The sequence below is a fragment of the Aulonocara stuartgranti genome (genome assembly GCF_965226115.1).
Source record: "Aulonocara stuartgranti genome assembly, chromosome: 3".
Taxonomy (NCBI): domain Eukaryota; kingdom Metazoa; phylum Chordata; class Actinopteri; order Cichliformes; family Cichlidae; genus Aulonocara; species Aulonocara stuartgranti.
In genome coordinates, this window is record NC_138941.1 from 25284885 (window position 1) to 25309431 (window position 24547).

Here is a 24547-nt window from a genome sequence, read left to right on the forward strand (position 1 = left end):
CAATGCACTAATGAGACCAAATATTATAACTAGCCATAATAATGTGGCTCACACATTTATCCATTTTTCTCACATCTAGTTTGTTATTAAAAGAAGTCATTGTTCACTTGCTGTGCCTGCTGATTTTTTGCTTTTACAGACATTTAAACTAAATTGCAGAGAAGCTTTCTTTTGTGAGCCAGGATCTTTTTTGATACTTTTCTTGATCACACATTAAAGACACCAGCATGAATTTTGTGTCTGACTGGTAACTACAGTACTAGCATGTGTTTTACAAATGGAAGGCATTGTCAGAGTAGAGTACTAGGGAAATGCAGAGATTAACATGACTAAAACAGACAATTCAAAGGTAATTGGTTAATTTGTCAAGCCATCTCTCAAACCCCAGACCACTCTGCGGTACAACTTTTAAAATGCTTGACATGAATGCTTGATATGACATGAATTCCAGGAACATGATTCCTGGAATTCATGTCATCTCAAGTCTCGGTTTTCTCATGTTTATGTTTAACGTTTGTATGTAGAGTTTTCCAAGTCTAGCTTGGCTAGCCATCCAGTTTAGGTTATAATTTAGTTTTCGCCACTGCCATTTTGTTTCTCCGTTTTTCTAACAGCCAGAATAAAAGGCTCGCTTTTTGTTTAACTTCAGTTCTGTCCCTTATGATTTCTGCTTTTGGATCTGCTCCTCATAAACATCGGCCATCCTGGTCGTGACAAAATTAAACTCAAAGAGTCATGCTGACTGATTTCATCTATTAACTACAGCAGCATCTCTTTATTATGCAGAAAAACTGTGTTGTTAAAAAAGGACTTCTTTTTCCTTATGCTTATTCCATGTGTAGTTAAACCTTTTCTTACACTAACAGAAAGAGGGGTTTTGCTGGTCCAGTTAAGGTCAGAGTTGGCTGTATGTGGCCCACAGTATAAAATGAACTTGACATTCTTGATCTAGATCCTCATCAAGTAGATGAAGATTGGGCATGTATTGTTGTTTTCAAATTAGTTAGGCTTTGTACTTGGCTTTTCTACTCATTACGGTAATATTTAAAACATTTTAATATCATTGTCATTATTGTCACAGTTTTACTTACTTACTAATTAGTATTAAGTGCAACCCACCAAAAATGTCTGATCATAGGATAACTTTACAAAGTGAGAAACAGTTTTTCAGTATAACGTACCACTTCTGTGTAATCACAACAGAAGGAGATGAAATAAACTAGTGAAATATAGTAAAATGTTAATGATTAGTTCAAAATATGTGTTTATTTTCTTTTCTATATCTAATGTAAAAACTTTAAAAAAAAAATGGAAGCATATGGAATTACTCTAGAATGACCAAATGTGGAAAATCTAACATACATGTATATCATTGAAACTGTAACAGTAACTGTAACAGTGGCTAACAGTGGTATGCCCATTCATATGAACACATGCTATATTGCTAAAAGACACTTAGGTGCATAAAAGCATAACTCTGCAAACTAGTATGTCACAAAACTAGTATGTCTGTTTTGTGACAATTGGAAAAATTTGCTATTAAGAGGAGTATTTTCTGCAAAGTGTCGTGGTCGGCATAAGAACAGAAGGGAAAATCACAGTGGGAGGATGAGGAGACCATCTCACGCCGTAAGCTGGGCCAAATGCAGCTTTAATTAAAACACCATTTAACCATTCAAAACTCTTCCCCCGCTTGGGTGCCAATGAGAAAAGCTGCTAAGAAGCTCCAGCTAGATTAAAAGCTCACTCCCTTCAGTGCAAAATCTTGTTAAGTTATCTTAGTCATTTTATGTAAGGTAGTGTGCTTTTTTTCCTCCCTGGTGAGCTTTTCACATTCTCAGGGTATGAGTCAAAGTCATGTGGTTTAATTTGCCCAGGAAAAACGGCAGGTGAGGTGAATGAACGTAAGCAGCAATCATAAGTCGCTTAGATTGTCTGGCCAAAAGAAGAATAAAAAACATGGCCCAGCAGTCAAATATAATTAAATCTCTTGTCAGATGCAATTTTGATTTCGCACTCTGTATTTACACAGCTGACGGCATTTAAATGAAAGTATTAAACATGGTATGCCGGAGCACTGCTGATGTTGTTGTTGTTGTTTTTCAGAGTTACTGTACTAGTCATGGTGACAGCAATGACCAGGCACTTTGTCTACTACAAAGACAGCGGAGAGTGTTTGTAAAGGGGGTGGCAGCTATCAACTCAGGCTCCTGGGAAACAAAGTCTGTGTAGTCAGCGTTTGGCTAATTTCAGCCTCTGGTCCAGTCAGCCACCCTCTCCAGGCGCTATGCCCAGACCTCACAGCCTGTAGTGTGTATCTGAGTAGAGTGGGAGGATGCTGGCAACTTGAGCAGCCATCTTGAATACAGGCCATATACTGTATGTGTTCGTGTTTTATTGAGTCTGGCTTAGCTTTTCACCCTGCTTTCAAATCCAGCTATATGGTAGCATGTGTGAGCATGGCAGAGTGTGTGTGAAGAAGACTGACAAGTGGGCCCCAAGGGGTCAGTAGGAGGAGAAGGAAAGCATCTCTGACCACACTGCCACTATCAAAGCCCTCATGCACCAGACCGGTCTCTTCGCCGCCCTCACACCTCTCTGAGCATTTTTTTTTAAACTTTTTCACTCAATAATTCTTTCTCTCTATGCCAAAGCCTTGGGTTTTGAGCTTCTCACTTTATAATTCAATATCGAAGCACACTTCCTGCAGAATCCCAAGTTGCACAAGGTACGTTAAGTAAAACTCCATCTCCAAGCTGCAGATATTCTAAAAAAGCATTTTGCTACTCAGATGTATTCAGCTACTGTTATGTAGAATTAATTAAAGGTTTTATCAGTGCCACGGCTCTCTTAGTTTTAAAGTTCACTGCACAAGGATTACATTTTTTCTTATTTTACAATTAATGTCACAGAATCGACTGCATAATATACCATATATTAAATGTAGAAGGCAGTGAATATACATTAAAATAATAACACAAACTGCAAAACCTTAAAAGGTCAATATACAGACCATTATGTATTCACTAGAATCAAATACCGCTAAAAGAGGTTACCTGTCGTAAGGTTTTGAAACAAAAGGTTTTTGAGGTCTAAGTCATAGGTACTGGTGCTAATCCCAGCTCTATATTTTGCAGACATATGAAAAATGTGAGTACTTTTTAATGTGTGTTGTCAGAATGACTATTTCCTTTATTCAACTGCCACGACTTGTGAGAAAATTTGAATAAAAACCAAAAATCACATATTCTGCTTGCCTAGGATTAGAGTTAGGGTTAGGGTGAGAGCTAAGGCTGAGGCTGGGGTTCCCACCAATGATGACTTACTCCTTAGAGAGTTAAAGCAGGATGTGAGTTTGTGAGAATATATACTGTCTTTCTTTAAAATATGATTTTTGAATATCCATGGAGTGCAGTGAGCTGCCTTTAATTCAGTACATTCACAGCTGTCAATACTACATGCTTATAAGTAGGCATGGGAATTGATAAGAATTTAGCTATTGATTTGATTCTTTATCGATTCTCCTTTGGTTCCCATTGGCTTTGCTTTGAGAGTCACCACCGTTTGCATAAATCCAAAGACTTTGCATTTGTGCAAATTAACTGCATGCTGTGTGGTCATATGTTTGTGCATGTTGGCGGTATTTCCGTTCCCTTCTCTTGTGATCAGTGCTGGGGTCATTACTGAACAAAAGTAATTATTAGACATATTACTTTTCTTTAAAATAATGCAGTACGCTACTTAATTACTCCCAGGAGAACACATTTTTACACTACTGGTTACATTACATTTATGTGTTTCTCTGCAAAATGGCCTCATAATTACAATTTCACAATACAAACCTGAGGTTACGGTCTCACACACCAACACGAATCTCTATTCTCTATTCTTATATTTTACACCACCGTTGCTTGTGAAGCTTGCACACAAGAATTTCACTCACAGGTGTTGTACCAGTGAACCAGCAATGTGATGTGACAATAAAAGTGATTTGATTTCTACGTTAGAAACATGAACAGGTAGAAACGGAGGCTGCAACCTGACTGCTCCTCGATTTGCTACCACTTGCCTAGCTTAGCATGATGCTGTCTGTGCAGCTGCTTGCACAGACAGCATTATGCTGCTTGTTTTAGCAGCATAATACAGTTGTTTCTGCTCTGGATAAGCTAATCACGCTATGATCCTTCCCTATGATCCTTCCTACTTCGCACTCTAGTCCTTTTTGTGCAATAAAAATAAAACCAATGTCCATACCCACTGGGAACCGGTTCTTCTTTCCCATCAGTACTTATGTTATTTAACTATATTACATTTTCTTTAATTTATTTATAACCTTTGTATAACATTTCTGTGTTTTTACTTCCTTCAATTTGTCCCTTATATTAAGTTCATTTTAGCTTGTAATACCCATTCTGGGTTAGGATTGTGTTTATTTAGTCTGTGTTAGGGCTGCTCAATTAATCGAATTTTAATCACGATTACGATCTGGGCTTTCAACGATCATTAAAAATGACTGAGCCGATTATTAGCCCCTCCCTCATGCTTTACTCTCGCGCTGCTCCATGTGGCAAATCAAGCGCACTGCTCTGCATTTCGAACACGCTAAGCAGAAGTTATTTGGAGAGGAGTGGACTGCCGTTGGTTGAAAAGAGAGGTAAAAAAAAACAAAACTTAAGTGGTGTGGAAACATTATGGGTTCGCGGAGTCAGACGTGGATCAAGTAGACACAGTGTGTAAACTTTGCTATGGTGTCGTAGCTGCACCACAGAGCAACACTGCAAAGTTCACATTTTTCATTTATTTCTTATATTGCAAACATTTGCACTGTTATCAGTATTTGCACACTATTTTATATTATTTTTTAAAGTCATTATTCAATACATTGTTATTGTTAAACCTTTAAAGCCGGTCAGAGCAGCATGCTCGTTTTGTGTAACTATTTTTAAATCCCTGTAGAACCTGAACGCTAAGCTAGCACAATAAAATTTTTTCCATATGAAACCAGAGGAGTTGTACTTACTTCTTATGCCATCAGCTTGTCCTCGGTCACGGTTTCCTTCCACATATAGCTTTGCAAAAATTGCACAAAAAGAGCTTGCAGGAACAAAAACATAATATTCCAGAAACACGCTTTGCCGATCCGATCAGCTGTTCTTAACACTTCCCACATTGAAAAAGACATCAACGTGAACTATCGCAAGTGACGTCATTTTTGCGGAAAATTTAGTTTTTTACTTGTAGGCCTTAGAACTCGAATTGCACTGCTGGAAATAGTTTATTTTGATGCACATGCACATTCTTTGCAAATTTGCATCATAGGATTGTTTTTTGTTTTTCCTGCAGTATATAAAAATTGCTGTATCTCCAAAATAAAACTATGAAGACACTCAAAATAAATTTCCTGTTGTTGTAAACTATTTTTTGCAACTTTTTTGTATTTAAAGTTTTGAGGGATAAACCTCTTAAAAATCTCCAAGTAGAAATATATGTAAAAACAAAAACGATTTTCAATTTTTTTGTAGTTTATTGCACTTTTTTGCAATTAATGTAGTTACTATGGACTTAATGCATACATATTATTAAAATATGGGCTATAACAGTTGTATTGATGTATAGCAACTTGAAATGCTCCCACAAATGGCACTACAGCATGTAAAAAAATAATATAAGCTCTGGCGGACGAAATAAATATCGTCAAATAATCGTGATCTCAATTTCAGTGAAAATAATCGTGATTATCATTTTTGCCATAATCGAGCAGCCCTAGTCTGTGTTGTCCCTATTTTTTATGTTTTTCATCACAACTCACTCAGCTTCCCGAGCTGTCTTCTCCTGTTTGCTTTAGACTCACCAGCCTTTACTAGCCTTTAAGACACTTTACTACTGGTGTTGGCCAGAGGGGCCAATGGCGCGTTATGGCAGCCTCGCTTCTGTCAGTCTGCCCCAGGGCAGCTGCTTGGCAAGTCTTGGCAGGGCAGCTGTGGCTACAACTGTAGCTTGCTTCCACCAGCGTGTGAATGAATAGTGGCCTTGAAAAGCGCTATATAAATCCAATCTATTATTATTTAATTTCGATCTGTATGTGTGTGTTTTTTTAATTACATTTTTCCGAATAAAACGGTGGGAAAAGGGAACAGAAAAAGGATCCAAGAGATCCAAGCCTTTTAAAATTAACAAAAAGGGATAATTTTACACTTTTTATTTCAAATGTACCTAAACACCTTAATTACATCCAAAGAGACACATAGAGAAAATCAGAATAAAAAAACAAGTATAAGACTGATGAAGCATGATGAGATTCATCACATCGTAAAGTATCCTGCTGGTCATTTCAGCACCCTAACAGCCCTTACAAAGTTCTGTAACAATAGTAACACCCCACATTTGTTTCCACTGATTGCTCTCTCTTCCACTCTTTTCCTGGCCAAATGTAAAATTGGCCGCCAATCTGTTAATCTCTGAAGCCAGCTATGGATCTCACATAGAAGGCCCACTGCCTCAAAGTGTTCATGGGTAAATGAAACTTTTGTCCCTCTGTCCTCCACCTTCAACCGGCCCTCATCAGCAGGTCTTTACCTAAAAAGAACACGTGACTGTTATGGCCCTTGCCAGATTACTTAGTGGATCAGCCCCCTTTGCTTGGACACATTCCTGTATCCTTTCACCTGCTCAGAAGCTCTGGATCAGAACTATCCACAGAGTTTAGGGAAGGTTTTACAGCTGCACTGTCTAACCAAATGCCACCTCTTTGGCACAGACAAATGTTGGCTCAGATTACGTAATAATGCTTTTCCCCTGAAGCACTTTCACAGAGAGATGCCCAGCATGCTAACTGTCTTCGGGAACAGAAGCTACATTTACTGCTCCAAGAACCTCAGAGCATGTTCCAAGGGCCCGAGCTGACTTGCTGTAAAACTTTACAGACATTTTAAAAACCTTCTGTACAGTTCGAATCCAATGGCAAGTTGTAACTTTGAATAGCAAAACATTTTTCACAAAAAAAACCTGAATTAAACTACAGAACAAATAAACTTTATTTTGCTACCTCCAATTAGCCAAAAAACCCAAAACAAAACTGTTATTGCAGATTTTAAGTTTTTAATTATGAAGGTGAAAAGGAAAACGAGCCGACATCTAGCTAGGGATTAGAATTGATTATAATTTTGTAATTCTTAGTCCATTTTCAACATCACATGAATTCTTATCGGGTTCTCATTGGATCCACTTTGAGACTCACCACCATTAATTGCATGCTGGTATTTTAATCTGATATTTTGGCTCTTAGTTGTAATCAATGTTGGGGACATTATTACAAAACAATTAATACATTACACATATTACACACAGAACACTGTCCGTAAAACCAATTCAGTATGTTACTTAATTACACCCAGAAGAAGAGCAAAGCTGTTTGTTTTACTCCTCGTTATATTACTTTTGCATTTCTGTGGAAGATGGGCTGAAAAGCATTGTCTCATAATTACCATCTCGCAATATAACCCTATATGCTACAGTCCCACACACCAACACAAATCCATATCGCACACATACACGCACTTTCTTAGCATTTAAGTAGGAGCACAAAGCCCACACAGAGAGACTTCAGGGTGAAGAAAAGGTAGAAGTTAATTTGTTACCTGTTGAAGTTCAGGGTCTGAATGCTGGGCTGGGATCAGGATTCACTCAGCTGTAGCATCATTCTGGGTCCTTGGCTAGCTTAGCGTTAGCATGCTGTTTGTGCAGATGTGTGCAATGAGCCACACAGGGTTGCGCTAGAACAGAGGTTCGCAAAGTGTGGAAAAAAGAAAAAAGAGTGCTTGGACACTGCTAGCATAATGGACAGGTTTTTGACAGGGCTCCCCCACGAAAGCCAAATATGGTTCCAAACCAACTCCCTTCCAAGCCAAAGACTAGAAAATATGATGAAGCATATCTTCCCTTTGGCTCCACCTGCACAGGTGCCACGGCAGGTATCTGCGCAACAGAATTAGTTTCCCCTGCATAGGGAGCACGCGCTGGGCTCTCCAAATCACGGACAAACAGCATCCCACATTCTTGATTTTTAGTTCACAAACACTTGTTGTAATGACTAACTACTCCTGACATTTTGGAGATGTTAGCTCTTTATACAGTAAAGTTACCGTGGGATACAAATAACATCAGGCTGATCCTGCCACAATTTGTTCCCCCTCCGTATTCCTCATCCACACGTACACGCAAAAACTGAGTTTTAAAAAACCCTCCGTGTGTGAAAGAAATCGCAATGGAGTTTGAAAACAAAATATGGGTGTTCGTGGTTGGAGGATGTATTTGTGCGGGGGGGGGGGGGGGGGGGATTTTTCTTGTAAAACAAACGGGGGCCCAGCAAAAAAAAGTTGGGAACCACTGTGCTAGAAGCTTAATATCGTTGTTTCTGCCTGGATGTCGTTTTCACTTTACTTTCACACTCTAGTCCTTTTTGTGCCATAGAAATAAAAGTAATGTCCATATCCAGCTGAAGTATGTCACACTATTTTCCTCCTGAAATCAGCTGATTGTAGCAAGTGCAAGAACCATGAGTGGATGATAGGCCGGCAGACTAACAATTATGAACTGAAGTCTCGACACTAGTGAGTAAGTTGCTGGTTGTTCTCATCTGCAGTTAATACCAAATTGATAGTTTTTGTAGAACTTTTATACAAGCTATGGCAATCAGTCAATCAATCAAGGCTTTATTCCCCACATGCAGGTTGCCCTGCAGTGATGCAAGCAGTGCTGTGGTGACTAAATCAAAACAATGAACTAAAAAACAACACAAGCTTTATTTTTCTTTATTTGTACTAAAGCTTGTACGAAAAGGATACAAGAATAAAGCAAAAATACCCGAGATTCTAGCACCAGCTTTGCTGATTTAGTCTCCATATGTAAAAAGGAGTCACACTTATTTAATCCCACCCCTGGTCCATAAGTCATCATGTATTACTTATCCAGCTTACTTATAAATATAAACATGGACAACAATAACAATATTATCATATTCTTACAACTCCATGTTTTTACCTCAAAACATGAATAAATAAATACATTTTTAAACATTGTTTCCATGTGAATTTAATTTGCTATTTTCATATAACATTCGTTTTGTTCAATTTTAATGATAATTTGTTTTTATTAAGCCAAATTTTCAATTTCAATTCAACTATTCATTTGTGTAGTCATCTCTTCCAGTATATGTCTCAGCAGAGCAGAAAATATTACAGAGTGTCAGTTTTAATACTGTTAACACGTATGTCGAGTTGATGTTATTTTCATTTTTTTTTAATTAATACATAATGATCTATTGGATCAAACAGTCTACCACATTTTCTTTTTGTTGTTGTTGTTTGTTTTTATCTATTGAGTTTGTGATGTAATCTATTGAGTCTAATAATGATAATAGTGATTTAGAGTCAATCCTTTACTTACTGGCATACTTTTGCAAAACAGGTTTTCAAGGGTTTTTGAAAACTGAAGTATTAAAGAAACATGCTTGTAGTTTGTAAAGTGGTGTCTGTTGCCAGATTTGAGCTGTGGTATAATTTTTACTGTTTTCATTTTGTCAGGAAATACATAGGCTTGAAATAATAGATTAAAAATGTTTGTAAAGGTTTTTTTTAATGCCCTAAGTGACCTTTTTTAAGCATAAACATACAAATATCATTACAATTTTAAGATTTCTTATTATCAGATTTGAAAATTTCCTTTTCATTCATAGCCACACGGAACACAGAGAAAACATTTCTACCTATCAAAGTATCCAGATTTCCCTCTGTTAGCCCAGGATCAGTGATTTTTCTTGCTAAATTTGGTCAACAACAAGAAAGAATTATTTTAAGCTGTTGGCCACAACATCCATTTTATATTCCTCTTTGTCACTGTCAAGCAATTTGAAGGAAGTCAAGCGACTTTTTAATTTCCTTAACTTCCTCAGCCATCATTGGTTTTCACAGGTGAGTACCTTAGTCAGCTGATAACCGGCCAGCTATAAGTTCCAGCAGCTGTTAGTTTAGCAACTTGTTCGCTAGTTAGCAAATAGCTCTGAAATGGACAAGCGGAAGCGCGTGGATGGTTGGAACAGAAAAAGCTTTGATCAGTGGTTGTTGATCAATGGTCATGAGAATTTGCATATTGATGATCAAGGAACTGACCTCCCAGCTCATTGTTCCTTCAGTGAGCTGGTTTCAGTCATTATGCAAATGTACTGTTTATAAGATTGGCGAAACCTGCAGTCAGCTGAGACTGAAGAAGTCACTTGGATGAGTGATGAAATGTTTCTCTCACTGAAAACGCTACGTCCAGATGAACAGAATCAAACACTTGAAACACTTCCTTTATTTGAATAAATCAGGTGCCCTCTGAACATGTTATGTAATTTCTTGACTCAGCACTCTTCTCATACTTCACAGAACCACCATTCAACATTTCACTTCATCATGCATGCTTAGAAAAAGTGCCTAACCCTCCTGCCTGCATCCTCGGTCAGGCCCGCAACTTCACATCAGAAGCTCATACAATGATTGCAGTGCGCATATCTTAACAACATCATTAAGGCAGTAATGTCCATTGTTTTATGGTAATTATCCGTGCCTTGTTATTGAAAGGCTCATTGTTCTGATGATGGCCAGGTCATAAATAAACTTTATGAAGAGCTCTGTGTGACCACTAAACTGCTACTGATGATGGAGAGATGGGGAATGCCAAGGCTATTCAGATAAAAGAGTTCGCCCACTCTGGTGTGACAGTGTGTGTGTGTGTGTGTGTGTGTGTGTGTGCCTGGTGAAAGAATTCCACCTCCTGTGGAATGTCAGGCTTTGTGAGGACACAGTCTTCAACTTCTCTTCTTTGTTCTCAGCTTCAGCTTTAGAGATTTGTTACAGGTGCCCAGGGTCCACTGCCTTCTGTACATAAATTGATGCTCTTATGATTCCAGAGAAAATAATTAGGACAAAAGGATATTAATACTGATTATTTATTACTTTATTTATTACTTAGAGTATGTTGTGGTTATAGTGAAAATTTACAACTTCTCTTAAAACAAACCCCAAACCTGAAGTCAGTATTAAGATAAGGCTTAGGAGGGTGCTAGCTTAAGTTTCTCGGCCAGGTTGGAAGCTTTTGTTTTGTACTGTGTTTTGTTTTGCTGACTTTAATTTCATTTTTATTTTTTGTCTTTGGTTTAGAAACCTAAAACAGCTAAGTTAAACTTATTGATTCAAATTAGGAAAAGATCGGGGTATGGGTTACAATATGTCTCTGTACAGTTATAACCCTGCATGTTGAAAACTGACTTTTTTAGCTAGCTAGTGTATTTAAATGTCCTCAATAACCATCTCTATATTTAAGAGGTTCTGAGGTAGAGCCTGCTGTTGCCATAACCTGGTGTATCACAACAATAATAAAAGCCATCTTGTGTGTCTCTCTGAGATGCTGACAGCACTGTTGCACCAGCAGTATTGGATGCTCTGGTACTGAGAATAGGCTGTTGTTTTACCGAGCATTCCTGTTGGTATTAAAACAATTTGATTAACTCCTAATTGCTAAGCTAAAAGGACAGGCTTGAAGCAGGTATTAAATGAACACTCTGAGAGGTGGAGATATGCACTGGAGAAGAGAAATGAAGTCAGTAAGTTTGTCAATGAGAGGGAAGCATGTGGAAAGGTGAACATGGAGTGAGTAGAGCTAGTGAAGGTAGATGAGTTTAAATACTTGGGTTAAAACATCCAAAACTATGGAGAGTGCACAAGAGAGGAGTGCAGGCAGGGTGGAGTGGATTGAGGTGAACATCAGGGGTGAATTGTGAGAGAAGGATACCAGCAGGAGTGAAAAGGACGTTTACAAGATGGTACTGAGACCTGCCATGATGTATGGTTTGCTGACAAAAAGACAGAGGTGGAGTAACTCACTGACGTTTGTCAGTGAGAACCTTAAAGATATTAAGATTTTCACAGGGACTGACCAGAACGGACAATGAGTATATCAGAGGGACAGCTCATGGTGAGCGGTTTGGAAACAAAGTTAGAGAGATAAGGTTGAAGAGGGAGCTGACAGGCAGGAGGATAACAGGAAGACCTCAGAAGAGGTCCATGTAGTGAAGCAGGACAAGTAGAGAGTTTGTGTGACAGAAGAGGACTGGTGATAGGGTGAGTAAAAGGCAGACCACTTGCTGTGGTGACCCCTAAATGGAGCAGCTGGAATAAGAAGAAGACTTTTTGAGTACCAAGTCTCTCTTACAATGCCTTTAGTATCGTCTAATTTGGCTACAAATGGACTACTTGATGTATTAGGGCAGGGGTGTCCAACTCCAGTCCTGGAGAGTGACTGTCCTGCAGCTTTTAGATGAATCCTTGTTCTGACACAAATCTTCTAAAAAAAGGTACTAAAACATGAAAACCTTTATGATGACAGTCTTATTTCACAGCTTGCAGCAATCCTAGCGAATACCCCTGTCAGTCACGTGTTTCATAACTGAGTAAACAGTTAAAGTGCATAGAATGACACACACTTGTTTAAAGTAGCTTGTAAGCAAAAACATGTTCCTTGAACCATTTTTTGAGCTTCAATAGGAAATATTATTTTGGACCTTATGTTGTCTTTTTATGCCAATAAAAGTAGAACAGTGCTGTTTCAACAGGAAATCTGGATTGTCCATAATAAATGAAACATTCAAGACCACAGTCCTTCCTCTAAAGTCCCAACTTTCTTCACCTTCATTCCCACTTAACCAAATCATTCACGCACCCTTGTATTGTACAGTAATTATGGTACAAGGTGTTGGTTTACAACACTCAAAGCTACTTAGCACTGACTACCATTGGCCAAATGGGCAGTTTCAGCTTTATAGTTACACAATCAAAACCCATCCAAGTACATCAACTGCTTTTATTAGATTAGAGCAAACCGCCAGCCATTATCACACACATTCACACACACACCTGTCATTTCATTCCAGAAGCAGTTTTGGTGGGGAAAAATACCAAACTTGTAGGCTGTGTGATTGTTTTTCATTGCGGTGTCACTGTGTCTGTCGTCAGCTGAGAGAGCAAACCTGCTCCAGGTACAAACTAAAGGCTCAGTTTCTGTTTTCTGCTGTATACATCTTAGACTTTGTTTGTGTGTGTACATGTTTAAACAAGAGTGTGTACTTCCAGATAATTTCCAGCTAACTTCTCCACACCCTGCTGATCATGCAAAATAAAATATTTTTCAACTGAAACTTTGGCTTTACCCCGACACGCCTTGCTTGTGAGGATAAAGCCTTGCGTGCATGACACCCTGCTTGCATGTACTTTTCTTTAACAGCAGCCCCTGGATTTGCGTTTTAAGTGACTGAATACTTTTTTTCCCTCTAATGTCCGAACCAAGACGGGTACATTAAAAAGATAGGACAGTTACTTCATAAAGAGAATAAAAAGTAGACAAAGCTATCTATATTTTGAGCACCAAATGCAAAAGGTTAAACAGGTTTGATGTGCATTATTCTACCGTATGTGGTCCAGAATTCAGAGTGTCCTTTTAGCAGAAAGATAACAAATGGAAGGCAGATAGCGGTGACAAAGAAAGAATGATTGTATGACAGCCTTGAACTCTCTGGCTATGAACTCTCACATTTTCCCTCTCTCCTGCTCTCTTCCAGCTGTGTGCAGTTGTGGACATGTATTCATTGCAGGAAGAATGTTTGAGGAAATGGGAAACGTTTTCCAGATGGTTGGGCTCATGGCCCTGCTCAGCTGCAGCAGTGTGAAAATGATCTGACTGCTACCCATACATATGCCAAAAACATGTGGAAACGTGCATAACATACATGTAATAGAGGCGTGGGCAGTTAATTTTCCCAAAGGGCCACATGAGAAACTGAAAGTGTTGGCACTGCACCAATAAATTAAAATCAGTTCTGCTCAGTAGTATTTTTATTTCTTCATTAAGTGCTACTTATTAGAGTAGATGTTACAATCAGACAATGAAAAACAAAACAGACATAGTTAAAAAAAAACTAATTAATCAAAATTCCAAAAACCATTTGTGAACAAAAAATTGCATGTTTCTGCAAAACGTCATAGACTTTCAACTTTATACAAAGTGCTATTGCTAATGTTATTGTTGTTTAATTACTCCATTTGTAGTGTTTTTTGTATTCAGTGAAAAGAATCCTCTTTTTTTTTTAACTTGAAAAAGTGAATTAACACTTTGAGAAAAGTTTACTTGTTATTGTGATTTTTGGGGAAATCACAAAGCTGGGATGACTGCTCCATCCCTGGATGTGTAATGCTTGCTAAGAAATCCTTGTTGCTTACGCAGCTTTGCTAGCAATAGTTCACATGTGCACATTTACTTTGGCTCAGTTAAGTTTTTGTTTTACTCTGCATGTTTAGTCACATAATGGTGGTTAAAATTAAAGTTTATAAACAGAACAATGTGCTCTCCCCAACTAATCACATTTACCTCTGATATCAGTAAAAAAAAACAACAACAACAAAACCAACTTTGAAATCCATGTCTTGTTAAAAGTTTTACATTCTGCAATTATATTTCATTTTTTAATGTCAGGTGACATCTTGCAGGGCTAGGAAACTCAGATCTTACATAAACATAATAAAACTGATAAAACTGTATCATGATGTAGACCTCTCTGCTTTGAATCATACTTGTTATTAATCTCTGTCTCTCTTCCACAGCATGTCTTTAATTCTATCTTCCTTCTCTCACCTCAACTGGTCGAAGCAGATGGCCCCGCCCCTCCCTGAGCCTGGTTCTGCTGGAGGTTTCTTCCTGTTAAAAGGAAGTTTTTCCTTCCCACTATCGCCAAAGTGCTTGCTTATAGGGGGTCATATGATTGGTGGGTTTTTCTCTCTATGCATTATTGTTTTTTCTCAAAGTGTTAATCCACTTATAATATAAAGCACCTTAAAGGTGACTGTTGTTGTTATTTGGCGCTGTATAAATAAAATTGAATTGAATTGAATGATTTCCCACAAAAAAAAGAGTCAGTCATTAAGCCCTTCTTTGATGGGGAGTTTGGTGGGTGAAAGGTGGAAAAACTGCATGATGTATATTTATTTATTTCCCATTAACAAAGACTGTATGGTATAATGTGCTATACATGGCCACGTTGCAGGACCAATCAGATAGTGAGGTTTCCTCCACCATCCTTTACATCCATCTCCATCTACTAAGCCCCGCATCCATATTCTGCTTGTTTTGTAAGCATCGCACCCCAAACTTTAAATGTTATTTTACAGTGTATTTGTTGCTTATTACCAACAAATTTCAATAAATGGTAGAAAGAGTATGACCTTTTGTTTAAAGTGCTTAATATTACTTACTCTTACAATTATAATTTGTCTGATGATGTTTCATAAGCAAAACAAATGCTTATATGTTCACTTTTTAGGGGAAAATCACTGCTAACTTTGGAGAAGAAAGTTAGCAGTGATTGGTGCCTTTTGGTAATGGCTTGTGTTTTGGTTTCATATCAGAAGAGCATAAAAAAAATTACAGGTCGAATGAATGAGGGGGTCACACATGAGTATGTGTAAAACAAGAATGAGTTCCTAGAATATACTGTCTATCCATTCTCAGAGTATTTCAGTGAGATTCATTTGTAAGTGTTGCACTTGTGAAATGTTGCAGAAATGATTATGTGCTGAATAAAAACAGAACACAGTGCAATCAGTGCTCACTTTCTCATTGCTTTCCTATCCCACATTGCTAGCTGCTGTCATGAGTGTATTTTGTGTTTGGGTTTCAAAAATCTTCCAAATAATTGCTTTAATTGGTTCAGCCTGTTTCAGTGGTGCAAATTCCAACAGTACAGCAAGAGTCGCATTTAATATTTTTATTAAGACTATCCCCACGCTATCATGTGATCTACTAAGGTCAAATGACCCAAGAACTGAGTTAAAGCGTCTGGGAAGGGATCTCAAAACTTGATTTTAGATGGCAGACAGTTGGTGTCGTAAGCCACCACTTCTGTTCAAAGATGATTGTTCACAGTGGACATAGATGCCTTCTTTCACTCCTCTTTCAAACCATCTGTCTTCTCTGTCCAAAATGTGGACATTGGCATCCTCGAAAAAGTGACCTTTGTCCTTTAGATGCAGATGGGAGTCGAGTCTCGTCCTATAGAGATGGCTTTTCTATGTCATGCCATACCTTCTTTACACTCTTTCATCAAGTAATTTAATCAGAATGTTTCTAAATCTTTAGTATGGTTTAAGATTTCTTTGTTTATCTTAATGTTTCAATAAGTTTTATACAGATCTAGATCCTCTCAGGACATTGGTAAGACCCCAGAGAGCTGTTTTCTGGTCCGAACCACTTGTGTTTAGAGAACAGACTGCCTGCTTACCATCTTAAGTAACCAGCAGACCTCTGTCTTTTTCCTTCTCTCCCTCTCTTTGTCTTTCTCTCCAGGCTGTGAAATATTCATGAAAGAGGGAGGTGATGAGGTGGTGGAGGTGAAGTGTGTAGGGATGAAGGGAAGACGATGCTCTAGCCTCGATTAAGTATTTACACCACCCCTGACCATCTGGACGGAGGCAGAAACACAGAGAGAACAAAGAGACAGAAGGGAAAGAAATAAAATGTTCTGAATTAATCTAAAATAAATAAAGTTGAAGTGAGGGGAGGATGAGTTAAAGAAGGAAAGAGAAGGACAAGGGAAATGAAACACGCTGTCTTGATTAAGCCCAAAAGCGTGTGTTTCTACTTTGTGGCTCTCTCATGGTTTAGTTTGGGGAAATGTGATCTGGACCCCAGGGAGAGCTAATCATCAACACATTTGTAATGGTGGAATGACTGTGTGTGTGTGTAAGGTTGCACACACACACACACACACACACACACACACACACACACACACACACACACACTCCGCTTCTGAAACAAACTGATTAAGGAGGCATCAAAGTGGGAAGTGAGCTAGAGCTGTGATGCTACCCCTGGACTAAAAAAGCCTCAAAGCAACAACTTCAAAACACTGAGTCAAATTAAAGCAGATACACAATTAGCTGTATGGATTTATCGCTGGTTTCACTGCCTCTGTACTCTCTACTTGCCTCTCTATGATACTGTTCACTGCTTTGATCAGCCACAACTTTAAAACCACCTGCTTGCATATCCAACAATACAAGCAGATGCTTCAGCACCTGTAGGATTTCCAATTCTTGCAAGACTTTCCCTGCTTATTCCAGGGCATTGACGGAGTGTATAAAAAAGATGGCTTCAGCCCATCTTGACATTACTGTTAGTCACAAGGTAGCTGTTTAAATTTATAGAAGTCCATAATTTGCTTCACTAACTTTGTCTCTAAACTGGTCACCCTGAGCTGTCCTTCTGATATACTCTTTTATAATCCTCTCCATCATGTTCACTCCTAGTGGAAATCTTAATATCTTAAGCGCTGCCACCTCGCTACAATTCACAATGTCATCTATGAACCTCATAGTCCACAGAGACTTCAGCCTGACCTCATCTGTTTATCTGCCAATCACCACTGCAAGCAGGAAGCAGCTCAGAGGTGTAATTGCACTCCCACCTTGAATCATTGCTACCGCACACCTCAAGACAGTGTTGCTGTCCTCTAGGTGTCTCCATCAACAGTCTTAAACCAAAAACATTGCATCTGTATTGTTCTGTAGTGCATGAAGCTATAATGCTGCTCACTGACTGTCACTACTCTTCTTAACCTTGCTTTCTCATAGCTTCATCATATGGCTCATCATTGTTATCCCTCTTTTACTTACAACACCACTGCACATCACTCTTGTTCTTAAGAACTGGCAGCAATACACTCCGTCTGCATTCCTCATGCATTCTTCTATTTCCTTTTCACTCCCCGATATTGTGTTAAAATGTGGTCAAAGAATCCATCGCCCTCTGTCCTAGACATCCCCATTCTTTCCAGCTCTGTAGCCAAGCTGACAAAGAGTCAGGGTTGTGTTTAACCATACCTTGTAATGACATCATGAATTTCATTACAAATAAAATTTGTTAATGTTTTAATCTTATCTTTTATCTTACCTTCATGATGAATCTATCACCATTATCTATCACAGGCCTTCAAGGTGTCAGTAATTAAACTATTACTTAAAAAGCCATCACTGTAGCTGTGAAGCTAATTATGGGCTAATCTCCATTTGTTTTTTATCTTAAAAATTTTTGTAACACTAACTGTAAAACAGCTAACTGATCATTTGCAAAGGTTAGTAAGGTAGTTTACTATAAGGTTGTTTATTAGCTCCTCTTACTTTTCTTTAAAGAGTACTGGAAACCACATACATTATAATATACTCTTAGAAGTGAAAATGAATAAAAAGAGAAACAAAGAAATCCATACACATCTATAATATTACACAAAAAAATTTAATTTTGGCTGAACTGATGTTTTCCATATTTATTTATTAATTTTAAAATTGAACATCATCTATTAAAACTGGCTCTGTGGTTATAGTTGATAAGACAGTTGTGCATATCTGACAACTGAGCAGTACATGATGCACATGCTGTCAGCAGTTGTGTTTGTGAAACCATGGTGTGCTTGATGTACTGTACATAGAAGTGCCAGGCTGTCAGACGATCTATTCATCCATAATGAAACAGTGAAGCCCCCCAGCACGATGGCTACCAGCCCTCTTCGCCTCTTCAAAAGATGTGTGAAGATGGCATGAATTATAAATACCCCCTCCACTCTAACACCAAAACCGTGTTTATGGGAGTGTGTGATGAGCATAGGAGGACATGGATTACATATTGGTATCCTGGGTTAGATCATTTTAGAGTAATGGATGAGAAAGTGAAAATGTGATCAACATGGGTTTTTAAAGTGCAATTAAATATTTATTTTAAGAAATAAAGTAGTAAAAGTTTAGTTGGGGCTAAATATATTTTAAAGCAAAACTGAGGGTAAAATGCTTGCATTTGACTAGTGTGAGCTGCAGTCCCATAAGCAGTAGCTCTAAGAGGTGAAGCTTTAAACAGCCAGTGTTTGAACCAGTGTGCAACAAGAGCAATTGTAGTATGTATCCTCCTTTTATTTGTTTTTGTATAAACATGAATTCACTCATAATCTGACCAAAATATCACATTGTAACACATACTCGCCACCAGATCGCAAACAGAGGACAGACTCTGCCCAACATGTGAAGTTCTACGTATCATCTAAAAATAAGAAACACTTGCACGGAGTATTCAAAGCCAAAAAAGTGAAGTGCACATCTGCTCCTTCAGTGTGAGGATCAAAAAGGTTTACTGAGTTTTTCATGGCTCCACTCAGAGCAACACAGAGTCTAAAGATGAGTTCTGTCAGCCTGCAGTCGTCACGTTGTTTGGTAATGCACTGGCAAAATCCTCACATCTTTGCCTAATCTCCAAGCGCCTTTCTTTCTGTTTGCTCTGAAGCTCTACCTGATGTAAAAAATAAATAAATGAATAAATAAATAAATAATACATGGTAGAAGACCTTACATATCCTGTTTTGGTGTCCTTGAGCAAGACTGAGTGGGAATATATCGTGGATTTATGTATTGCCTTGCATTCTCTACACTGTCCGCCATTGTCAAACGCTTTAGAGACCAGGACTGAAAAATATTAAAAGCTGAGTGATGGAGTAGAATTTTTTTTACATTATATAGGGTCATCGGTGCTTCCAGTAGCTAGCTATTTAATTCATGTTCATATCTTGAAATTAACGCACTAAACGTTTTGATTTGCGCCTGACTCCAAAGTGTTGTGGTTTCCACATTTGCCTTATAAGCAACAATCCATGGGTGAGTCCTGGGAAGAAACACAAATTCTTTTAGGGTTACAACAGGAAGGACATCCAGTGTAAAAAACAACATATAAATATAAAGATAAATATAAGGAATAAGACAAAGAAAAATAAGGATTTTTGTTAAACTACAAGATTACCACTTGTTTATCTGTTTGATTAAAAGAAAACAGTCTTGACTGTTAGAGAAAAACTGCAAGGCAGCTCAATGTGTGCAGTTAGCCAATGGCTTAGAGGCCTTTCCCATGTTTTCTCCAAGGTAACCACATCACGACATGTTTATGCCTTTGTTTTGGTAAGTCACGGTTACTCACGGATGATCTTTAGCATTCAGTGTACCAGGCTAGTCTCACAGAAACATTTGAACATATGTTTTCAATTCAAGATTCAAGGCTCTTTACTGTCATTATGTAAGCACATATTAAGGCAATATAGCAATTCAGGCATCTTATACATCACTTTGTTTACCTGGAGAACAAGTCCCAGGTCTGTCACACAATGCCTTGTCACTCTGATATACACCTAACCAAGTAGTTTTGGTGACTAAAATTAACCGATCAGTAACAAAAACAGTAGCAAGTTGAATACAATGGGCACAAATCTAGCTTTGTGTCCACTGTCAAACCACTTTCGTGGATCAAAGACTTGACTTCAAGTTCCATCACACCAGACATCTCCATAATTAAAATGTCTGCCTTTCTGTGCAACAGGATTGAATGTGGATGTCATTCTTGATTTTTGTCAGCTGTCCCCCAAATCCAATTAAAAGCGTCTCAAAAAGTCAGTAAGCAGCGCTTGAGTTTAGGTCATTTTGTTAAACTGCTTTTTCTGACAGTCAAACAGTTATTCCTATATGAAAACGGTAAGTGTGTGAAGTGTCGGGGTCAAGCATTCAAGGCCATCATAGTACAATTAATCACTGTTACTAGTAAATACAGCAGAATCTTAATGCTAACTTTGGTCCTTTTTTTAAGAGTATACATGAATCATACTGACTAATTTGTATCCAAGATTGTTGGGTCAGTCATAAATATTAAGTGAAAGTGTTCCACTAGGTACCAGTATATTTTGCTTATAGTCACAAGAAAAGCCTACTCAGGCGATAATACGACCTCAGTTCATTAACTCATCTGTCCTGGAAATTCTTTTCTCCTCTCACTGTTGTTAACTTTACCCCCGTGTGAAACCTGGCTTCTAGATGAACACCACCTGACAGGGTAAGACGGCAAACCCATTCATCCTCCCCCATATTTCTCATTTGATCCTACAGCCTTGGGACTTCAAAGCCTATAGGCCGTAGAAATGTGGTTGTCTATGCACCATCCCAAACTAACAGCTACAAAGGATTTGAGTTACACCCCACAGATAATGCCTAACAAGACACGGTCAGATAGCTGTATGGATACTGCTAATTTCATGGAAATTCCTGTTTTTGGACAGTGATGGCAGCAGGCAGGAGGCCAGCTTCTCCTCTCTCTAAATTCAGTGTGAACTGGATCTAAACTGGCAGTGATTTGGAGGATTTTTTCTTTCTTGAATGAGCTGTCCAGTAGAGAGTCCCCAGCATTATTCATACAGTGCAACAATTAAATCATCAACAGGGGAAGGGGAAAAATATGTACATTATTCATATCAGTCCTCCAGGGGGACAAACAGTCAGAGCTAATGAGAGGCTGAAGCTTTGAAGTCATGGAGTCCTCGGTGAGGTGAATGGCATGAATTAAGTACAATCATCAGACACATTTTGCTCTATATGAATATCTTCTAGATGTCTAATTTTAGCTAATATTTTGTCTGTGTTCTAAGTTTTTATTAGGAAATTTGAATATAATTAAGTCCCTCTACCCCATTATCTACAAGGTCAGGCTCAGTTCCATTTCAGCACTCAGAAAGCTGTGGGAGAGGAAGTAAATTTAGTTGAAGGTTAATATTCTATGGGAATATATGTTTGCAAACAAGATGTACTTGTTGTCAAGTGGTGTGGAATGGATACATTGTATTTTCCACTGTTCAAATGTGAGAGAAGTGAGAAGGGTTTTTGGTGAGCAAGTGCTTTGCTAAATAGAGGAAGCAGTGCCAGCCAGACTTGACCCCTTTCCCTGGCACTGCTGTTGCCAGCCATCCTGCCCTGTGCCATGCTGATATGCTATCTGCCCAAACAGATGCCCGCTCTGGCCTCACAGCGCCACTCTCCGGTCCACCACTTTAGTTGTAGCTGCCTGCTGATGTTTTGTCCGCCCTAGCGCTCTGTTTCACCCTTGTCTCACCCTTGTCTCCTTGAAGAGGCACAGCGGAGAGATAACTAGACCAGTGCTGACCTTCCTGTTCAAGGGAAGCGATTTGCTGATGAAAGGTCTGCACGACAGTGGGGCCAGACATGACATAAAGACATCCAGCAAGAGCACACATGGTGTCTAAACGATCAGCTTACCGCCACAGTGAGCTTTCCAGGACCTTGGTGGAGTCAGCGTGGTAGTACTTGGTTAGGATAAGGATGACCTGCAAAAACACATGGTGGAGAGAGAGACATTTAGACAGTTATTTAGAGAACTTTTTAGTTAGTGAAATTAGAGCTAAGTTTTAGGTAGCTGCGATTAGACTTACAAGCAGCTGCCCAAAACCTCAACATGATGACAAGGCGAGGCTTTATCTGCACTACTTCAAGTCACTAAGGTGGACTTAGTGATTCTAGTTTTTTGTACTAGTAATGTTCGTCGTGACTAATAAACTAGCTGTTTAAAGGGGAAAAAATCTGATCTGAGCATAATCAAACAGATTAGGTTAAAGCTATTTGAAACTATTAATTACACTCATCTATAATCAATATAGATCACTTTCCACAAGCTATAACACTGCAAACAGCAACCACACCCCGTATCACATTAGTTAGCATTAGCTAGCAGTGTGGCCGACCTTAGCAGTGCTTTCACCTGCAGTCTTTGTTTCCTGAATGATAATGTCCATACCTTCATGCAGACTGTGGTTACACATGGTTTTGATTGCATGGTTATACGTGGGATTATTCTGACACCAGTGACATACATCATTTTTTTTACATCAAAGCAATGCAGAACCAGGCCTCTAATCGCATCAGTTTACTTTTCTTCACACTCATTTATAACTTGTCAGAGAGAGAGGGAGAGAGAGGCACAGTTGTATTTCAGGCTGCAGGTGGCAGGTTTGTGGCAAGTGGCATCACAATATCTTTGACCCAACGGGTAACTTCTACATGAACAAAATAAGAATAATGCATTTAATACACTAACAGGGTAACTAGGAATTTTAGCCTTTAGATTTGTGTGGTTAAATGGCAGTTATGAGACAATGATCATGTTATGGAGAAACGCAAAAGTAAAGCAATGAGTAAAGTGTAAAACAAATTGCTTTCTCCTGAGAGCAATTGAGGAATGTATTGCATTATTATTAAGAAACGTTTTCTGTGTAATTTGTGCAATACATTACCTACATTTTGAGTAATGATCCCAATACTGACCACAGCAAAGAGCGGAAATAATAGTAATGGATTGCATTTATATAGCACTTTTCGAGACCCTCAAAGTGCTTTACGATTCCACTATTCATTCACTCTCACACTGGTGGAGGCAGCTACAGTTGCAGCCACAGCTGCCCTGGGGCAGACTGACAGAAGCGAGGCTGCCATATCGCACCATCAGCCCATCTCCAGTAGGTGGTAGGTGAAGTGTCTTGCCCAAGGACACAATGACCAAGAGAGACAGAGCCGGGGATTGAACCGGCAACCTTCCGGTTACAAGATGAACTAACCAACCCTCTGAACCACCCTCGTCTGACCTTCAACATACAAATATTTAACCACACAGCATGCAATTCATTTGCATAAATGTAATTCAATTCAATTCTATTTATACAGCACCAAACCACAACAACAGTCACCTCAAGGCGACCTCACAATAATGCACCCCAACAATCACATTACTCCATATGAGCAAGCACTTTGGCGACAGTGGGAAGGAACTTCCTTTTAACAGGAAGAAACTTTTAGCAGAACCAGGCTCATGGAGGGGCAGCCATCTGCCACGACTGGTTGGGGTGAGAGAAGGAAGACGGGACAAAAGACATGCTGTGGAAGGGAGCGAGAGATTAATAACAAGTGTGATTCAATGCAGAGAGGTCTATTAACACAGAGTGAGTGAGAAAGGTAACTGGAAAAAAATACTCATGCGAATGCTCCAGCAGCCTACACCTATTGTACCTCAGGGTCACCTGAATCTAATGCCTTTGATATGCTGCTTAGTGGTGGTGACTTAGAGTAACTGAGAACCCGATGAGAATTGATAAGGAATCAAATCCATAAATGACATCAGTATTGGAACTGCTAAATTCGTAATAATTCCCATCCCAAATTATATCGTGTGTAATTTTCTCCCTTGTTTTTTGTCACTTTTGTATTGAGGCTCAAACACTCTTTGAGGGAATGTTTTTAATCCATACTTATATTTGAAAGCACCGCTGGTCAGTCAATACAACTGCATAAATGTGACGAATGAGTGGCCACTATTGAAACTAATCTCTCATATTCCTTATTTCAAGCATATGCAACCGCAGGGGAACTCCATCTGCACTGCTGCTGATTTTTATGCTGAGTTCTGCTTGAAGCTGCTTGGAGAAACTATTACCCTGAACAAATAATAGCATTGCTTGCCACTTTGCTTCCAAAGAGAGCAAATACAAAGCTTTTCTCCTCCCCTCCTTCGTGCACGTATGAATTAGCTTAAGCAGATTTTT

The 24547-nt window shown here is 38.8% G+C and overlaps 1 protein-coding gene across 10 annotated transcripts in view; it reads right to left on the reverse strand.

Moving 5' to 3' along the window:
• sorcs2 (sortilin-related VPS10 domain containing receptor 2) overlaps positions 1-24547 on the reverse strand; it is a 407562-nt gene that overhangs the window by 263357 nt on the left and 119658 nt on the right. For 9 of the 10 annotated variants that reach the window (XM_082510974.1, XM_082510972.1, XM_082510973.1 and 6 more), the window contains one exon: positions 22215-22282. Coding sequence is in view for 5 of the 10 variants with exons in the window: in XM_082510970.1 (XP_082367096.1) it covers positions 22215-22282 (68 nt within the window). In the remaining 5 variants the exon portion in view is untranslated. Of the gene's footprint in view, positions 1-7637; positions 8156-22214; positions 22283-24547 lie in introns of those variants that run through there. The other variant, XM_082510966.1, reaches the window with a different exon arrangement.